This window comes from Thermobia domestica, chromosome 9 (assembly GCF_964235325.1).
Source record: "Thermobia domestica chromosome 9, izTheDome1.hap1.1, whole genome shotgun sequence".
NCBI lineage: Eukaryota > Metazoa > Arthropoda > Insecta > Zygentoma > Lepismatidae > Thermobia > Thermobia domestica.
This window is the reverse complement of record NC_137462.1, coordinates 170056803-170073982: the sequence shown is the minus strand read 5'-3', so window position 1 is coordinate 170073982 and position 17180 is coordinate 170056803. Positions and strand designations below refer to the sequence as shown.

General features: G+C 38.0%; 1 protein-coding gene across 3 annotated transcripts in view; it reads left to right on the top strand.

Moving 5' to 3' along the window:
• LOC145695197 (mitotic checkpoint serine/threonine-protein kinase BUB1-like) overlaps nt 1-17180 on the top strand; it is a 186850-nt gene that overhangs the window by 14773 nt on the left and 154897 nt on the right. For all 3 annotated transcript variants that reach the window (XM_081772179.1, XM_081772180.1, XM_081772178.1), the window contains exons 2-3: nt 1351-1488; nt 9812-10016. In XM_081772179.1, the coding sequence (XP_081628305.1) occupies nt 1352-1488; nt 9812-10016 (342 nt within the window). In that variant the 5' untranslated portion in view covers nt 1351. The remainder of the gene's footprint in view (nt 1-1350; nt 1489-9811; nt 10017-17180) is intronic.

Genomic DNA, 17180 nt, shown 5'->3' with positions numbered 1-17180 from the left:
TCTTTTTCGATGTTCTTTATGTCTGTGCAATCTTATCACAATCGGCGTGTTACACCTGGGTACCCTGCCTTGTCAGAAGTATAATTGCTCTTCCAAGATATACGTCGGTTATCTATACAATACTGAGAGGATTTTTGTCTTCCACCCCCCTACCATGGCTTTCTAAACAGGAGTGTGACTTTGAAATACTTTATTTTCAATAAATATTAAAATTAGATAACATTGTACGAAAAGCTTTACAAAGTAAATCGACATCTCTTAATGCTAACACAAATGTTATTTTCTCTTTTGTGTTTCAGATTTTTTCCGGGTGGAAACAGAAACTCGCGAACTGCGGAATCTTGATTCCTGACAATTAATAACAACGTGTACTCATATTTTAGAAATCAGAAATATAGTTTTGTAAATTGTTTATAATAATATACATTTAACTTGAAATATCATAACAAGTGAAGTACCGAAAAATCACCGTTATCCATAAATTATTTCAAAATTTATATCCCCTTCAGTTGTAAATAGAAGTACAGAAATTAAAATTTTACAATATGCAAGTAAAACAAATAAAGCGAGTGATTATAATCAGAACATCAGTTTAGCTCTCCCCTAAAAGAAACTTAGTTTAAAAAATTATTTTTTTTTTCTGCCCTGCTTTGTTCTGAGTTGAGTGGTAAAACACTTCATTCTGGTCGACAGCACACGATCTACCATAACCTTTCCCGAATGATAGATTTTTGGATCACTGCTGCCACCTCGCTTTTATTTTTGTGAAGACTTGTACGATAGAAGTTTCAGACCGAGATTTGAAGTATTTACATTATATTTTAATATACTGACCTGAGACATGTCTCTGTGATTCTTATAAATTCGGTTATGAACTATATATTTCGGGCAAAGTTCGTTATTGTCCTTCATCGGTAGTAATACAGTAGGCTCGTATCATTTTATGCAAAACGTTGGTCACATGTTGCGATATTGCAACTCCAGTGCAACTAATCTAGCAAAATGATATTGAACTAGCGACATACCAACCAATATTTGATTGTAGAAAATAAATAAATAAAAAAACTACTTGTTATGAAAAGCAAAGATTATTTATCAACAAAAAGTTATTCATTACAGTAGGGTGCACTTTACTTACCATGAAGTGCACCAATAAATTTAATAGTGCATCTTTTAGTTAATCGTCGTTTTCTATCAGATCTTTAGATGTTAAGAGGGTTAACATTCTTTAAACTTGTAAGTCACCATTGGTTTCCTGTTTCCGATAGAAGCATAATAGAGAGCTGCTGGACTAACGATATCGGTTTAATGTTATTACTTTAAATTATATGGGTTTATTGTATTTTTCAGGATGAATTTTTCCGAAGTGGAACCGGAAAAAGAGAACATACAGCCACTGAGAAGTGGTCGAAAAATGAAAGATCTAAGTGCTGCATTGTTGGCTGACAAGGATCATGCAATACGCCAGAAGCTCACCGAACAGAAAAAGTCAGTATATATATATATGTTATCACAAATTTATTGTGATGTTAAGGTTTGTGTTTATTGTTCATTAAGTCACACGAAAATATATGAAAACAAATTGAATAATGAATATGGAACGAAACATGACGATTCTGAGCAAGAAAAAGTCTTATGATAAAACAACATTAAAGTTGTTTTCGTATTATTGAACACATTTTAATCTTTGAAAGAAATGTAATCTTCCACCACATAGATGATTAGTTTAAGAACTTATAAGTATGAAATAAACAAGGATGGGTATGTAAAAGCGGTTAAGTCCGTAAGTGCTGAAAATGAGGTATGTCACTGCCTGATTAAACTTTTTTCTCTTTCTCTACAATTGTGTATAATTGGCTAAGTCCTAGCATATTTTACAAGGATGGTAGGATGCTGTGTATTGTCACATATTTCAGACATAAACATTTACATATGTCCAGAAGCCGTTAAGTCCTACCATACTTGACCCTAAGTTATGCTTTGTCTTAAGGGTGTGCAAAGACAGGTAAGTCATTTTAGTTCTGACGTAACATGTTTTGCACAGCAGTCGTTCCTCGGTAGTAAATTACAACGTGCGAATTAACAGAAGAAACTTTTCTTTTTTTCATAAGAGAAATACTGTTTAACAATTGCTGTGCTCTGTGTCCGTTTGAGTAATTTTCATGCTAGTAGGTTCTACTTACAGACTTCCAAAGTATGATGTGTTTAAGTGTCTGAAGTCTTATAGGATGGCTTTGTCCGTCCGTCCATCTTCGACAGGTACCAGAGTTAAAACAGTAAGAGATAACAAGATGCAGATTTTTGCAATTTATTCAGCGTCCATCTCCTCCATTAATTCTATTCAAACCGGGAGTGGCTCATATTAGTCATTTCCTGTTTCAGTGTTTATGAGCATAGAACGAAATGGTAGCAGATAGCGAGAAGCTGTTCTTTGCAAACTATTCCGCGTCCCAAGGCAACGCACCATGACCATTCCGAACACTACCAAAGCTGGAAGTGATTGAAATTTACTGTTACTTCCGGTTTCAATACTGATTTCCATAGAGCAAAAATGGTAAGAGGTATCGAGATGAGGTTTTCTGCAATCGACTGATTGTCTCAAAAGTAGTTTCCAAATTCTGCACAAAAGCACTAGTCTTAGTAGCGTGAAGAAGCTACAATTTCTCCAGCTCTGCTCTTTTTTTTAAAACAAATAAGTGTGATTCTTGACAAAGTGTAAGCAGCATTTTCTGTTATGTTATACTAGTATTCTCTTTCTTAAACCACACTTCACAAATATTGAACAAATTTGTAGAAAAGACGAATTGCAACTTAATTCCATTTTTACAGTGTTACCCATATCAAGCTTTTAACAGTACAAATTAGATGTTCACCACATTGCATTATTGCATTCAGTGCGCTGATAAGCATGTCTTGAGTCTGCACGCGTCTCAACGACAGAAAAAGGCAACTAACAGAAATGCCTGTGAACAATTAAAGGTCTTTGTTACATACCAATAGCAGAAAATGATCTTGAACTTGATATAATTTTTCAGCACCCTGGTTCCCTGTCCGATTGCTTTATCTCTTTTTTGTGTGATTTATGTTTTGCATTGGCAGTTTTCTAAGAAAAATATTATAAAAATTAATGGAAAAAGGCAGAAAATTGTTACTCATTACTCTTCTGAAAGCTTCAGTATTTGCTGCCACGTGTGAAACAGTCAGCTTTATTCTCACTTCAGCTTTTATTCTTTCTAAAACACAGTGGATGGTTGGTGGGGTTGAGAACCCTTCTGTGTTTATTCTTTCTTCTATCATAATAGTCTCTTAGTTTCCTCTCGTAATAGTTAACGCTCCTCTGAACGTTGTGTGTGTGTTTGTGTGGTTCATCATGTTCGTCTTGTGTTATGCTTCTTGTATGTTCTTCTTAAAAGTAAGTGATGAATTTGAATATTTCCTGGCTTTGAGAACTCTCAATGCTAAGTTAAATACAATGTCTGGGATGAAGAAATTCGGAAATAGGCCAGAACTGGTTTCACTTACTCAAAAGCTTCTTATATCTGCTAAGTCTGCTTACCGTAACTACGAAGCATACTTAGAAAGCCTAAGTAAGGAGGAAGCTCAAAAACAAGAAGTAAAGAAGAAAAGATGAAACAGAACAACAACAAACAAAGAGGGAGGTGATGGAGAAATTGACAAAGGAAAAAAGGGGCATGATATTTTGGTCACTTTTTCGTATGCTTTTGGTCACTTTTTGGTCACATTTTCGTGTGCTTTTGGTCACTTTTCAACTATTTACAAGAGACCAGACCAGTATGAGCCCTGTTATACCTTCGTCCTTATTTCTGTTCCAAGAGGAAGTGGTAGAAATCTATGTCGATCCCCGTAAAGCAAAAATGGCCAAATATAGCGAGAAATGTTTTTTTTGGTACACTTTGTTCACCGTTATTACCCTACTGAAACCAAAAGGGTTTATCATTTACAGCAACTTCCGGTCTTAACATTAATCCCAATGAAAGACAAATGAGTACCGTTTCACGTTGTGAAACGCGAATACTATCAAACTACGGGAATTCAGTATTGAAACCGACTGCAATACCAGATAAGGTCGGAAGTAGAACTTCTTATTCGGACGATTCTTTCTAACTTAGTTTTTGAAGATAAGTATTGAAACCGGAAATGGTAGTAGATTTTACACCACTTCTGGTTTTAGTTTAGATAATAGGAGTTCTTTCATTACAAGCTGAATTCTCTTTTTTAATAGATTGTTGCTATTTGTTACCATTTGTGCTGTATATGGTGATAAAACGTTGTAACTAAAAATGTTTGGTTCTAACCACTTCCGGTTTGTTTAGAGAATTAACATAGAAGACGGAACTCATTCTTAACTGTTTCTCGACATCTCTTATCAATTTTTCTCTATGGAGTCTAAATATAGAAACGAGTAATTCCGGTTTCAGTAGATTAGTAAGGGTGAAGATGGAACCGATTCTTGTTACTCTAAATCCATTTCATAAATATCGTTTATCACGATCTATTAGCGAATTTAATCAAATGCCTGTCCACAAACAGACTGGTGGACGGACGGACGTATCCGTCCCATGAAACTTCCACTACTTATGTATCGATTAATTTAAAACTCTAGAAAAGTGTTACGTGAAAATGTAATAGAGAGTGGAAAACGTTTCTTGGTATGAATTGTGTCCCAACAATAGGTTCAATCTCGGCTTTAATATCCCTATTGTAACCGAAAGTGACAAAGTTCTACCATTTACGATTTCAATTAATCACTATAAATGGAAAATTGAAATAGATACTAAATCCATATACAGAGGTTGTTCAGTCTACATTTGGCCAATTTCGACTTACCTAAAAATTTAGAAGAATCCATGACGCCAGGTCCGTAAGTGCTCGATGTGTTTCTCTTGGTTACTAACAACAGCCCGACAGCGTAATTTCCGCTGTAATAGGCTTCTCTGAAGAACTGGGAGGGGAATCGTGTCCCATTTTCTTTGCACAGCTTTCCAAAGTCCTTCCACAGTTGTCACACGCAGTTTTTCCAAAGCCCGCTTCAGCAATCCAAATCCACAATAGTCCATAGGCTTGCATCTGGAGATTTAACAGGTACCTCATTGAAAGGTATCACCTGTATACCACTTGCCTCCTCCATCTCCCTGTAGAATGCGAGGGACGATCGTAAGGTATGTGATGAGGCCTTGTCCATGTGAATGCGCACCAGATTGATGTCATTTCCGTACATTGTTGGAATCTCATGCTTGTAGATCGGCCGCATGATCTGCTTCTGAAAATACTGCGAATTTATTTTGCAGTTCTTCGCCACCCTACGAATCTTCAGTTTACCTCGGTAACAGTAGCCAGTAACGACCATGAACCCTTTTGGGAAGGATTCTTTACAGACACGGACCCACCTTCTGAAGTTCTTGGCGCCTTTCGGTACATGGTGGCTCTCGGTTTGCCGCAGTCGGAAAGGTAAATCCATGCTTCATCGAGCGTTACGACGTACATCCACCTTTGTTTTGCCAGATGCCGTTCGTACAGCTTCCGGGCGTTTCACTTTTGTTCCTTATGGTGGGCATCCGTGAGAAGATGGCCGCGAGCTTTCATGACTTTTTCCAGCTGGAGTTGATGGTGTAACGTCCGGCTCACAGTCCCCAAAGACACGTCAAGACAATTAGCCATACACCTTTGTGTTGGCGGATTTTCTTGCATTGCTATTTTGCGAAGTTTCCTCTGCATGGTGGAGGTGGCCTTGGTGCATTCCCGCTTCCTAGGCAACTTCGTTGGTGATCCAAATGGTGGAGCCTCGTTGCCCTTGTACTGTTTAATAATATTTTTTATTCCACTTAAACTGATGTTGCAACCATTCTTCTTGCACTGTTTTGTAATGACAGAAACACTAAAGTGGGCGTCATAAAGAGCCGCAAAATAGCCTTCCCAAAACCGGCTTAGTTTGGGCGGCATTTGGGTCACAGAGCGGAAACCCACACACTTGGAAACAAATTTAACACAACACTCACAACAATGGTCCTATTTTGTGCGTTATTGTCGTCCGCGCGGAAAAACAACTCCGTTCCCAGGAAGCCACTGCACAACACTGCAGGACGCCACGAGCCAGGTCGGGTGAGTCGATTCTGCCCGGGAGAGGGAAGGAACGAAATCGGCCAAACGTAGGCTGAACAACCTCTGTAGTGGCTATGGAAAGTTTCCGCCTAGGTGCCTTTTGACCTTAACCTTCAGTGCTACTCTACTCTCCCCGCTCTGTCAGGGAACAAACCTTTTCGTAAAAATGTACCTAGCAAAAGTACAGTAAATATTGCAGAATTGGTTTTAATGACATCTCAGTTTCTACCTGTATTTCAAATCTGCACATTGATTGTAGGAAAGCCCAAGAAAATAACAGTCCATGGATCCCACCCACCCACCCTCTTTACAATGGTATATTTTTGTTCCTTAATCCAGATTTTTTTGCGTAATAATATTTGTGATACCCCCTTAACTTCATTTGTGCCGAACAGATATAATGTTGTGTTACCCAGTGACACGATAATGTTTAGTGAAAGAAGTTTCGTATTTGATCAGTAATTACTATTAGCACTTTTAAACGTAACATTGACATTGCATATTTATTTTCTACATAAATAAACTTGAAACCTACAGTAATTATATTTTTATTTTATTCAGTACTGGAACTGTAGTTGTAATCCCAGCAGCACGATGTTATCTTTCGATGCAGTAAACTTATAAAATTTATTTTTTTAATAGATGTGCAGTTTGTATATAAAGGATGCCGCCTTCTACGTGTTGTGCCTAGTGCCATAAATAAGTCGTCGTCCGCGGAAACTTGTGGAAAACACCCACGATAACTAAAAGGTCAACCAGAACTCTTATTTCCAACATTTGACAGCCACTCGTCAGGTCCACGTGGACACTTAGTTCCTAGTGTTCCAAACGCTGTCCTTTCAGTCAGTGACTAGAAGATTGCTGTTCAGCATGCATAGTTTTCTTATATATATAATACTCGAATGTGGCAAAATGTGGAGGTCTGACATCTGTTTCACATTAGCGATAGTATTGGGAGAGAGAGTGAGAGACAGAAACAGTGGGTGTTGAGACGTTGCAACCCCGCAAATACGGTCAGAGGAAGGAAGGGATAATGTTGTAAAATCCAGCAGGGGAAGTTCAAGCAATTTGCCGAACTGCACATCTACTGAAGAAATAAACTTTAAATATGCGTATATACGTATATGTATGACTTAAATAATAAAAGCTATAATGTATATTAACAACTCTGTTTCCCTAAAGTAGTTAATTTCTACTGTTAACTATTCATATGTTAAGTAAAAGTTTTCTTGATTAACTCTTCCTTTCTTAGTTCCTTCCCAAAAGAAATAAACTAAGCTACAGTTTAGAAATCACTGATTTTCTCTAGAAGTTCAAGTTCAGTTCTGGTAATGTGTAAAGTCTCGAAGATGTTTTAATTATAGATGAGACAGTACTTTCCTTACTTGCTGCGTGTTCGACATGAACAATTTTTCTTTCCCCTGTGCTGGATCTCATTAAACACTATGAAACGATGTGTAGACGCGGCTCCGCAAGCAGCTAACAAGGGACGCACTCGCGGCCGGCTTCGCGTGTTTTTTGCTCCATTTATTAACATTGTATCATATGCTGCACGCATTGCAATGCGGAATTTTTCCGCTTCGTGTATCATCACAGTAACTCACACGGTCTGGGATCAAAACAAGCATCCTTCGTACCAGAGTTGAGCGCTCTGCCACCGAATCACAGTGCCCTCCTAGAAAAAGAAAGAGCTGAGAAACATCTAATTAGACTCTTTGTTACCGTTCCCGTGTGGTGCTGCAATACTGAGGGAAATATATTAGAATGATTTTCTAATCGAGTCTGACCTAGTTGAAAAAGGAATAAATTATTTCTGAATATTTTAACAAAAGAAACACTGACCAAAGCTTCAAACCCATTATATTTTAAACTATAATATGTACCGGTTTCGGATATCTAACATCCTTCCTCAGACACTATAGAACATAAATGAAAATACAGACATATATTTATGAACATTTTTTTTAAAATTCTTTTAACAGACATATATATAGTCATTCTTATAAAAAAGTTTAATTTCTATTTGCTGAGGCCTTCATCCAATTTCTTAAATCTCCTTGTTCACTTTCCAACCAATCACGTTCCGTCATTTTTGGTTCTTATAAGGGCCTTTTTATTTTCTTCTTGTTTACGCTATCCAAACTTCTTTGCCATAATTCATTAATAGGTAAGCCCCCTGTCCAGTTCATCAGTTTATTTCTTCCTACCTTCTTTATCCAATCTGATTCTTTCCACTTATTATCATTCTTTTCTCCATCTCCAATACTTCCGTCTTATCCCAATTAATTCTGTGATTAGTCTCCTTAACATGTTTGTATATGGCATTGGTATCTTTCTTCCTCCTCACATTATCTTTATGTTGTTTTATCCTTTCTTTCATTCTCTTTCCTGTCTCTCCTACATAAGACATATCGCAGCCATATGACATATAACAAAGACTATATATATGTCTGTTAAAAGAATTTAAACTTTTTCATAATGACTATGTATATATGTCTGTTAAAAAAATTTTTAAAAAAAATGTTCATAACAATGACTATATATATGTCTGTATTTTTATTTATGTTCTATAGTGTCTGAGGAAATATGTTAGATATCCGAAACCGTTACATATTATAGTTTAAAATATAGTGGGTTTGAAGCTTTGGTCAGTGTTTCTTTCGTTAAAATAATCAATCCAAAGCCGTGGATAGTCTTGCTTCTGAATGTTGTTGATGGTTGTGCAGAGACGCTATTTGCATATTAAGTGAAAGTAAAAATTTCACTTGATAAGCTTCTAGTACTTAAAGACCTTATATTGGTAGCCCCATACATAATCATAGATTAAAAGAAGGAAAGAAAAAAGACAAGAAGAGTATAAGATGTAAAGGATAAAATTCATAATGTTTCGATCTACATAATGCCTAATGCCTTAAACTTTGTCAGTAGTCTGAAAAGTGAATATTGGCCAATATAGTGTTGCCAAATTTTTCACTTCTTCGTGTTTTTCAGTTGTAATTTATATGCTTCAATATATTTAAAGTAAAAGTAGGGATCTAAACAATTTAAATAAATATTAAGATTCTTTACGTAAATTTTATTGTGGTAACCTTCAATCGAAATCAGGCCAAAGTATTTATTTTATTTTTTTATGAATTTGTTCTCAACGTAGTTCTGGTAGAAACTGAGATTAACGTGTTTAATTGTATCGTAATACAGGGTGTGTCAAAAGTCCGGGGCCATAAGTCAACTCCGTTATGAGTAAAGATAATGAAAAGAAAGGAAAATTGTTGGAAATAGATAGTTTTCAGTCTAAAATTATGGAATTTTCCAATCGTTTCAGCCGTTTAAGCTCTACACTGGTAAGGCGCCCTATGTTAAGTGAAAAATCAATGTTGCCTATCCAGTATATTGTTCTTGCCATACTCACCAACTAACCATACAACATTAGGAAATGGATTCGAGCTGTTCCGGGTTTCCTTACATATCAATGTGCACGTTCTCTGTGTGCGTTCCCTTGCGTTCCGTTCGAAAAACCTACTGAGCTAGCAATAGTGCCTTTGTTTAATATGGGGAGTCTTAGTTTTATTATTTTCTGTCTTACTAGGATCAGCGCCTGATTATAATACGATAGAAGTGTTTTAGTACATAGTGAATTATTTCCTTAGAAACTTGATGCAAGACCTCATTTTATTATTTTTTTTTTCTTCAGCAAATTCGAAATGGCGTTAAGGACTTACAGTGGGAATGATCCATTGGAACCTTGGTATAATTATATACTCTGGACTGAACAGAATTACCCCAAAAGAGGAAAAGATGGTGATATTACCACTTTACTGGAACATTGTATTTTGAAATTTGCGGATGCAGATATGTATAAGCAAGATAGAAGATATCTTTCCTTATGGTTAAAATACGTAAGTTTAACAGAATAGTCTGTAGTTTATTTCTTAATGTGTATTATATACTGTTATTATACCAAAATTTGTTATATATATATATATATATATATATATATATATATATATATATATATATATATATATATCAGCGAAAAAATAAAATAAATAAATAAATAAAATAGTTATCACTAATAGGGAAGAATTTGAAATACGAGGGCTATCCAGAAAGTAGATTACGTTTTGGAATAAAAAATCAACAAAGTATAGGAAACAAATTTTATTATATACAGATGAAAGCCACACACAAATACTACTTTTCGACATAGTCACCATTCAAATTAAGGCATTTATCGTAGCGATGTACGAGCTTGGAAATTCCTTCGTCGAAAAATTCGGCCGCCTGCGACTTCAACCACTTCGTTACCTCTTCTTGCAGCTGTTCGTCGTCATCAAAACGCTGCATAGCCAGCCACTTCTTCATTGCTGGGAATAGGTTGGAAGTCGCTCGGTGCCAGGTCGGGACTGTACGGCGGATGAGGAAACAACTCCCACTGAAAAGATTCAAGAACTTCACGCGTGACATTTGCCGTGTGGGGCCGGGCGTTGTCGTGAATCAACAAGATCTTAGAGCTCAACATTCCTCTGCGCTTGTTTTGAATTGCTCTTTTGAGGTTTTGCAGAGTTTGGCAATACCTTTGAGCGTTTATTGTAGTGCCTCTTTCCAGGAAGTCCACCAAAATCACACCTTTTCTGTCCCAAAAAACAGTCGCCATCATCTTCCTTGCCGACATTGTTTACATGCATTTCTTGGGTTTTTGGGGAGAACCTGTGTGCCCCCACTGCATTGATTGCAATTTCGTTTCACAGTTCACGTGTTTCACCCATGTTTCGTCACCAGTAACGATGCGATCGAGTAAAGAGTCACCATCCTTATTGTAGGCGTCCAAAAAGTGCAACGCTGCAGCCATTCGCTGATTTTTGTGGTCCTCTGTCAAGATTTTTGGAATCCATCTTGCACAAAACTTGTGGTAACCAAGCTTTTCGCTGATGATTTCGTGCAACAAACTTCGCGAAATTTGTGGAAAACTCAAAGAAAGTTCCGTTATTGTGAACTTTCGATTTTCACGGACTTTAACATCGACTTTTTCGACAAGTTCGGCAGTCACTTTGCTGGGTCTCCCACTTCGATCTTCGTCGTGAACATTGGTTCGGCCATTTTTAAATCTTATGACCCACTGTCGCACTCCACCTTCAGTGATAATGTTGTCCCCATACACTTCACACAGCTGCCGATAGATTTCTATCGGTTTACAGTTTTTTGCTGTCAGAAACCTTATTACTGCACGCACCTCGCAGCTCGCGGGATTTTCAATTAACGCAGACATTTCAAACCGTCACAGTATCTTAACGGAGCACAGCAGGAACCTCTCACTAGCACGGCTAGATGCCGACTGAGCTGCGCAACGCTCTGACCCCAAGATGGCCGCGCTAGCCCCGCCCCTAGCGGACACAGACGAAAACGTAATCTACTTTCTGGATAGCCCTCGTACACACACACGTTTAGTGTACTCTTTCAACCTGTGAACCACAAGTGTTAATACACATAAACATTCTTCGATCATTGAATCCAAGACTTTTGAACACACATTTTGCAGTATAGAGCGTATCGCTGCAGAAACTGTTTATTGAAGGTCATGTATGTCTCGGGACTTTGTTGCATACAAACGGTTCTTTACCATCTCCTATAACTAGAAATCACACGGACTGAGGTCTTTTGATCTTGGCACCTGTGGCAGTGGCCCATGCCGTCTAATCCATCATCGACTAAATATCTATCCAGCTAAGTATGAACATCCGCGTGGTAATGTGCGGGCATACCATCTTGTTGAGAGTAATCTCGTGCAAAAATGTCTATCGAAAGGTTGTTTTCCTTGTAATGAGTTGGAGGCGCCAGTTATCGATGTAGTGTTTAAAAAATAGGGACCCACTATTCCCAACTTAGAAACACCACACCGTAGTTTTATCGTCGAGGAGTTCTGTATGTGTCCCCTCACTTGATGAGGACGTTGAGTAGCCTAAACTACAGGTACAATTATGTTTGTTAACACGACCACTGATATGAAACTTTACCTCTTCAGAAAAGAAAAACAGTACAGGTGAACAGATTCTTGTCATTTCCATTAACACTTGTGCCATTTTTATGTGGGCGATTTTATCAGCATCAGTAAGTGCTTGCATAGTTTAAGTGGATATAATACCGTGTTAAGCCCAAATCATGGTGCATAATTCGTCGAAGAGATCGTTCAAATATTCCTGTTTCACATTCTAATCAAGAAAGTCACTTTTACGGGCTACTAAGCATGGTTTCTTGTACCCTTACGATGTTTTACTCAGTTCTAACACTTCTAAATCGTTCCTGTTACGTTTGTAATTATTGGGCACAGGTCCAGTTTGTTAAAATTTCTCATATACTCGCCTGATGGTTAACGTACATGAGAGATTTTTGTTAAACCACATTCTAAACTTCTTTTTCACTATTGCAGGTGATTGATACCTCCCATCCATGCCACAATCTTCCTTCGTTCCTCGAGACTATTTTTTTTTTCCTTACTCTATATATGGAACCCCGGACAAAAAATTAGTCACCCCCGCACGAGAGCATGGCTGCGTCGGCAAACAGGTACAGATGGAGGCGTATTTGTCGAATCACATGGCCAGACGTGCATACCCTGCCTCAAGGCGATCAGAGAACATTACTGTGGAGTGACACAGAACCGATCAAAGCGGTGTGTATGCGGCAAGGTTGGGGAAGAGCGCGGACGTGACGGAGTGGCAAAAAGGGGCAATTGTGTTTGGCCGTGCCCATGGCCACACAGTGATGGAAGTTGCCCGATTTGTTGATGTTTCGCTGCGGACTGTTCAACGTGTCTACAAGCAGTGGTGTAACACACGTGGCCATGAAACATGACGCCAGAACTGTGATCGGAAAAAGATCCTCACAGATCGGGCCCGAAAACGGCTTTCCAGCCTTGTGAATCGAAATCGCTTCCAAACCCGCCAGGAATTACTGCAGTCCGTGAATGCAGACCCAGTCCAACCTTTCAGCGAGAGAACATTGAGACAGGAACTGAATGCAATGAACATATGGAGTCGGTACCTCGCAAAAAGCAACTGCTCACACATGCAGATAAAGTTGCTCGTCTGCAGTAGGCTAATAATCATCAAACATGGACAGTAGCAGACTGGCGTCGTGTCATATGGTCTGACGAATCACGATTTTGCCTGTATTCGAATGATGCTCGGCGTCGTGTCCACCGACGGCCACAAGCATTTTACTTGCAGTGTGTAGAAAGTCAGGTGCAGGCCGGGGGTGGATCTGTCATGTTCTGTGAGTGTTTTTCGTACTATGGGGTGGGCCCACTTATTGTGGTGTCCACGAACATGAACCAGCACGTTTATTTTAACATCCTGGACGAGCAGGTGTTGCCCTTCAGTCACTTTCTTTGTGATGATTTTGTTATAGACACCACTATTTTTCAAGACAACAACAGCAGGATTCATAGAGCTGGACCCATATGTGACTGGTTTGAGGAACACTCAGGTACCCTACCACACCTCGAATGGCCCGCAAAATCGCCGGACCTCAAAACAATTAAGCATCTGTGGGACCAGTTGGAACAGCGAGTGAAACGTCAACATCAGCATTCCCGATGTTTGATGGAATTGTGTGATATTATCCTCCATGAGTGGGTTCAACTGGATGTGACGGCCTTGCATACCTTTGTGGACTCCCCGACCGCATCCAGGCGGTTATCCAGGCCAGGGGCGGCGCTACACGGTATTAACGTGAGTACCACGGGGGGTGACTAATTTTTTGTCCGGGAGCTTATATATATATATATATATATATATATATATATATATATATATATATATATATATATATATATATATATATATATATATATATATATATATTTGCTGCGGATATACTGAATAAGCAGTTGCGGACAGACGACTAGGAGTAGTCCTCCAGCTTGGGGGTTTGGGTAAGGCTAACAACCTCATCCTGAAGAAAAAAAAAAAACTTGTTCAGAACTATTCACAAAGGCCTCGGACAAGGACTGATAACTTGGCACGACCTCAACAAAAGAAAATGGACATGAGATTTGCAACATGGAATATTAGAAGTCTTTATAGGGCAGACGCGTTAAAATCCGTAACGAGTGAGCTAGAGAAATACAGGATGGACCTAGTAGGGGTTCAGGAAGTTAGGTGGGAAGGAAATGGATCTGTGAATTCCGTAAATTTTACGTTCTTTTACGGAGAAGGAAATAAAAATCACCAGTTAGGAACAGGATTTCTCGTTCACAAACGTATATTACCAGCAATAAAAACGGGTTGAATTTGTTACTGACAAACTTTCTTTTATTACTCTTAAGGAACGGGGGTATGATATTATTGTTGTAAATGTACATGCCCCAACTGAAGATAAGGATGACGATATAAAAGACAATTTTTACGAAGAAGTGGAACGGATATTTGACCAACTCCCGCGATACTATATGAAAATTCTATTAGGGGATTTCAATGCAAAGGTAGGACGAGAGGATATTTTCAAACCGATTATAGGGAACGAAAGTCTGCATAAGGAAAGTAATGACAACGGTGTTAGACTCGTGAACTTTTCAACATCCAAAAACCTAATCGTGAAGAGTACAAATTTCCCACATCGCGACATTCATAAATACACTTGGACATCACCAGATGGAAAAACACATAATCAAATTGATCACGTTTTAGTAGATAGAAGAAAGCAATCTAGCATAATTGATGTCCAGTCGTTTAGAGGGGCTGATTGTGACCTGATCACTACCTGGTAGCAGCGATAATACGAGAGAGATAAAAATAAAAACATTCGGGACATGTATAAGGGGATCAGCGAATTTAAGAAAGGCTATCAACCTCGTGCTTATATATTAAAGAAAGCTGACGGTACAGTTCTCACTGATACGTATAGCATCTTAAATAGATGGAAAGATTTCTTTGACGATTTGTTTAACACGCAACCAAAAACTAATGTGCGTGGAGAAAAGAAATACACATCGCAGAACCGTATATTCCAGAACCCAACTGAATAAAAGTAGAAACCGCTATAAAGAAATTAAAGAAACACAAATCTCCTGGTGTAGATGAAATTCCAGCTGAGTTAATTTTAGCTGGAGGCGAAAAATTGTAGAACAAGATACACAAACTTATTCTCCTTATCTGGAACAAGGAAGAATTGCCACAAGAGTGGAAAGAATCAATTATTGTTCCAATTCACAAGAAAGGCGACAATACTGACTGTAATAATTATCGAGGCATTTCTCTTCTGTCAACATCCTATAAAATCCTTCCAAATATTCTATTAGCAAGATTGACTCATACGCAGATGAAATTATTGGCGATTATCAGTGCGGATTTAGACGAAATCGCTCAACAATCGACCAAATATTTACCATTCGTCAAATACTCGAAAAAAAGTGGGAATACAATACCCCGGTACATTAACTATTTATTGATTTTAGAAAGGCGTGCGACTCGGTTAGGAGAGAAACATTATACAACGTTCTTACAGAACTTGGAATACCGAGAAAGCTAATTAGATTAATTAAGATATGTTTAAATGAATCCCAAGATAAAGTCCCGGTAGGAAAACTTTTGTCCACGAGCTTTCACGTCGAAAATGGCCTGAAACAAAGAGATGCGTTGTCGCCATTATTATTTAACTTTATTCTGGAATACACTATAAGAAAAATCAAATATAGCAACCAGGGCCTAGAGTTGAACGGTATTCACCAGGTTATGGCATATGCTGATGATGTAAATTGAATAGGGGGCGATAGGAGAACAATAGAAAGAAATGCAGAGATCGTATTAAACGCTTGCAGGGACATGGGTTTAGAAATAAATGCAGAGAAAACTAAATACATGGAAGTGCGTCGGGACCGTAATACGGCAAATTATGGATGCGTTAAAATATTAAATAATACTTTTGATAAAGTGGATAGTTTCAAATATCTATTATCAATATTAACAGACGAATATCATATTCACGAAGAAATTAAATGTCGACTAAAAGCAGGGAATTCGTGTTACTATTCGGTTCAAAATCTCTTGTCGTCGCGAATTCTGTCGAGGAATTTGAAGCTTAAAATATACAAAACGATAATCATGCCTATTGTTCTGTATGGTTGCGAAACATGGTCGCTTACTCTGAGGGAAGAACATAGACTGAAAGTATTTTTTAGAACAAGATCCTGAGACGAATATTCGGACCGGGAATGGGGAATGGCGGAATCTTCATAACGAGGAACTACATAATTTATACGGTTTACCCAACATTGTTAGGGTCGTCAAGTCTAGGAGGTGTAGGTGGGTAGGTCATGTAGCTAGAGTGGAAGAAAGTAGAAACGCTTTTAAAGTCTTGACTGGAAGACCAATCGGAAAACGACCATTAGGCGTAGATGGGAGGACAAAGATGGATCTCGCAGAGATAGGAATGCAAAGTAGAAACTAGATCCAATTGGCTAAGGATAGAAGTCAGTGGAGAGGTTTTGTGAACGCGGCATTGCACCTCCGGGTTTCGTAGGCCGTAGAGCTAGTTAGTTATATATATATTTGCAACCCTTAGGTATTTCAAAGCCATATTTTCATATCCTTGCGATAATTAGATAATTAACATCTACGAAAGAAATGGTCTCAGGACTAAATTCTAAGAATGTTGATAAAACGTAAATATATAGTGCAATTATCGTATTAAACATCATCTACATGTAAAGAGTTTTTGTTTTCTTCCCAGTCAGTATTATTCGCTGACGCATCAAATTTATAATTATGGCTGTAAAACTAAGTTTCTGAGTGAAGCCTTTCACCTTTCTCTTCTCTATCCTGTCACGGGTTCGTTCAAAAGATCATTAATCGCTGAATTTTCACTGATTATACCGTCAGCATTATCAAGACATAGATCAGAAAAGAAAGAGGGACGATGACTATGTATACTCATGTCCAAAATGATTGTCGCATATCTATAACTGTCTTCTTGTAAGAATATAATTTGATAATGATTTTGCAGGCTACTTTTAATACTGATATTATGTGTATAATCGGGAAATGTATATTTGTGGTAAATTTCAT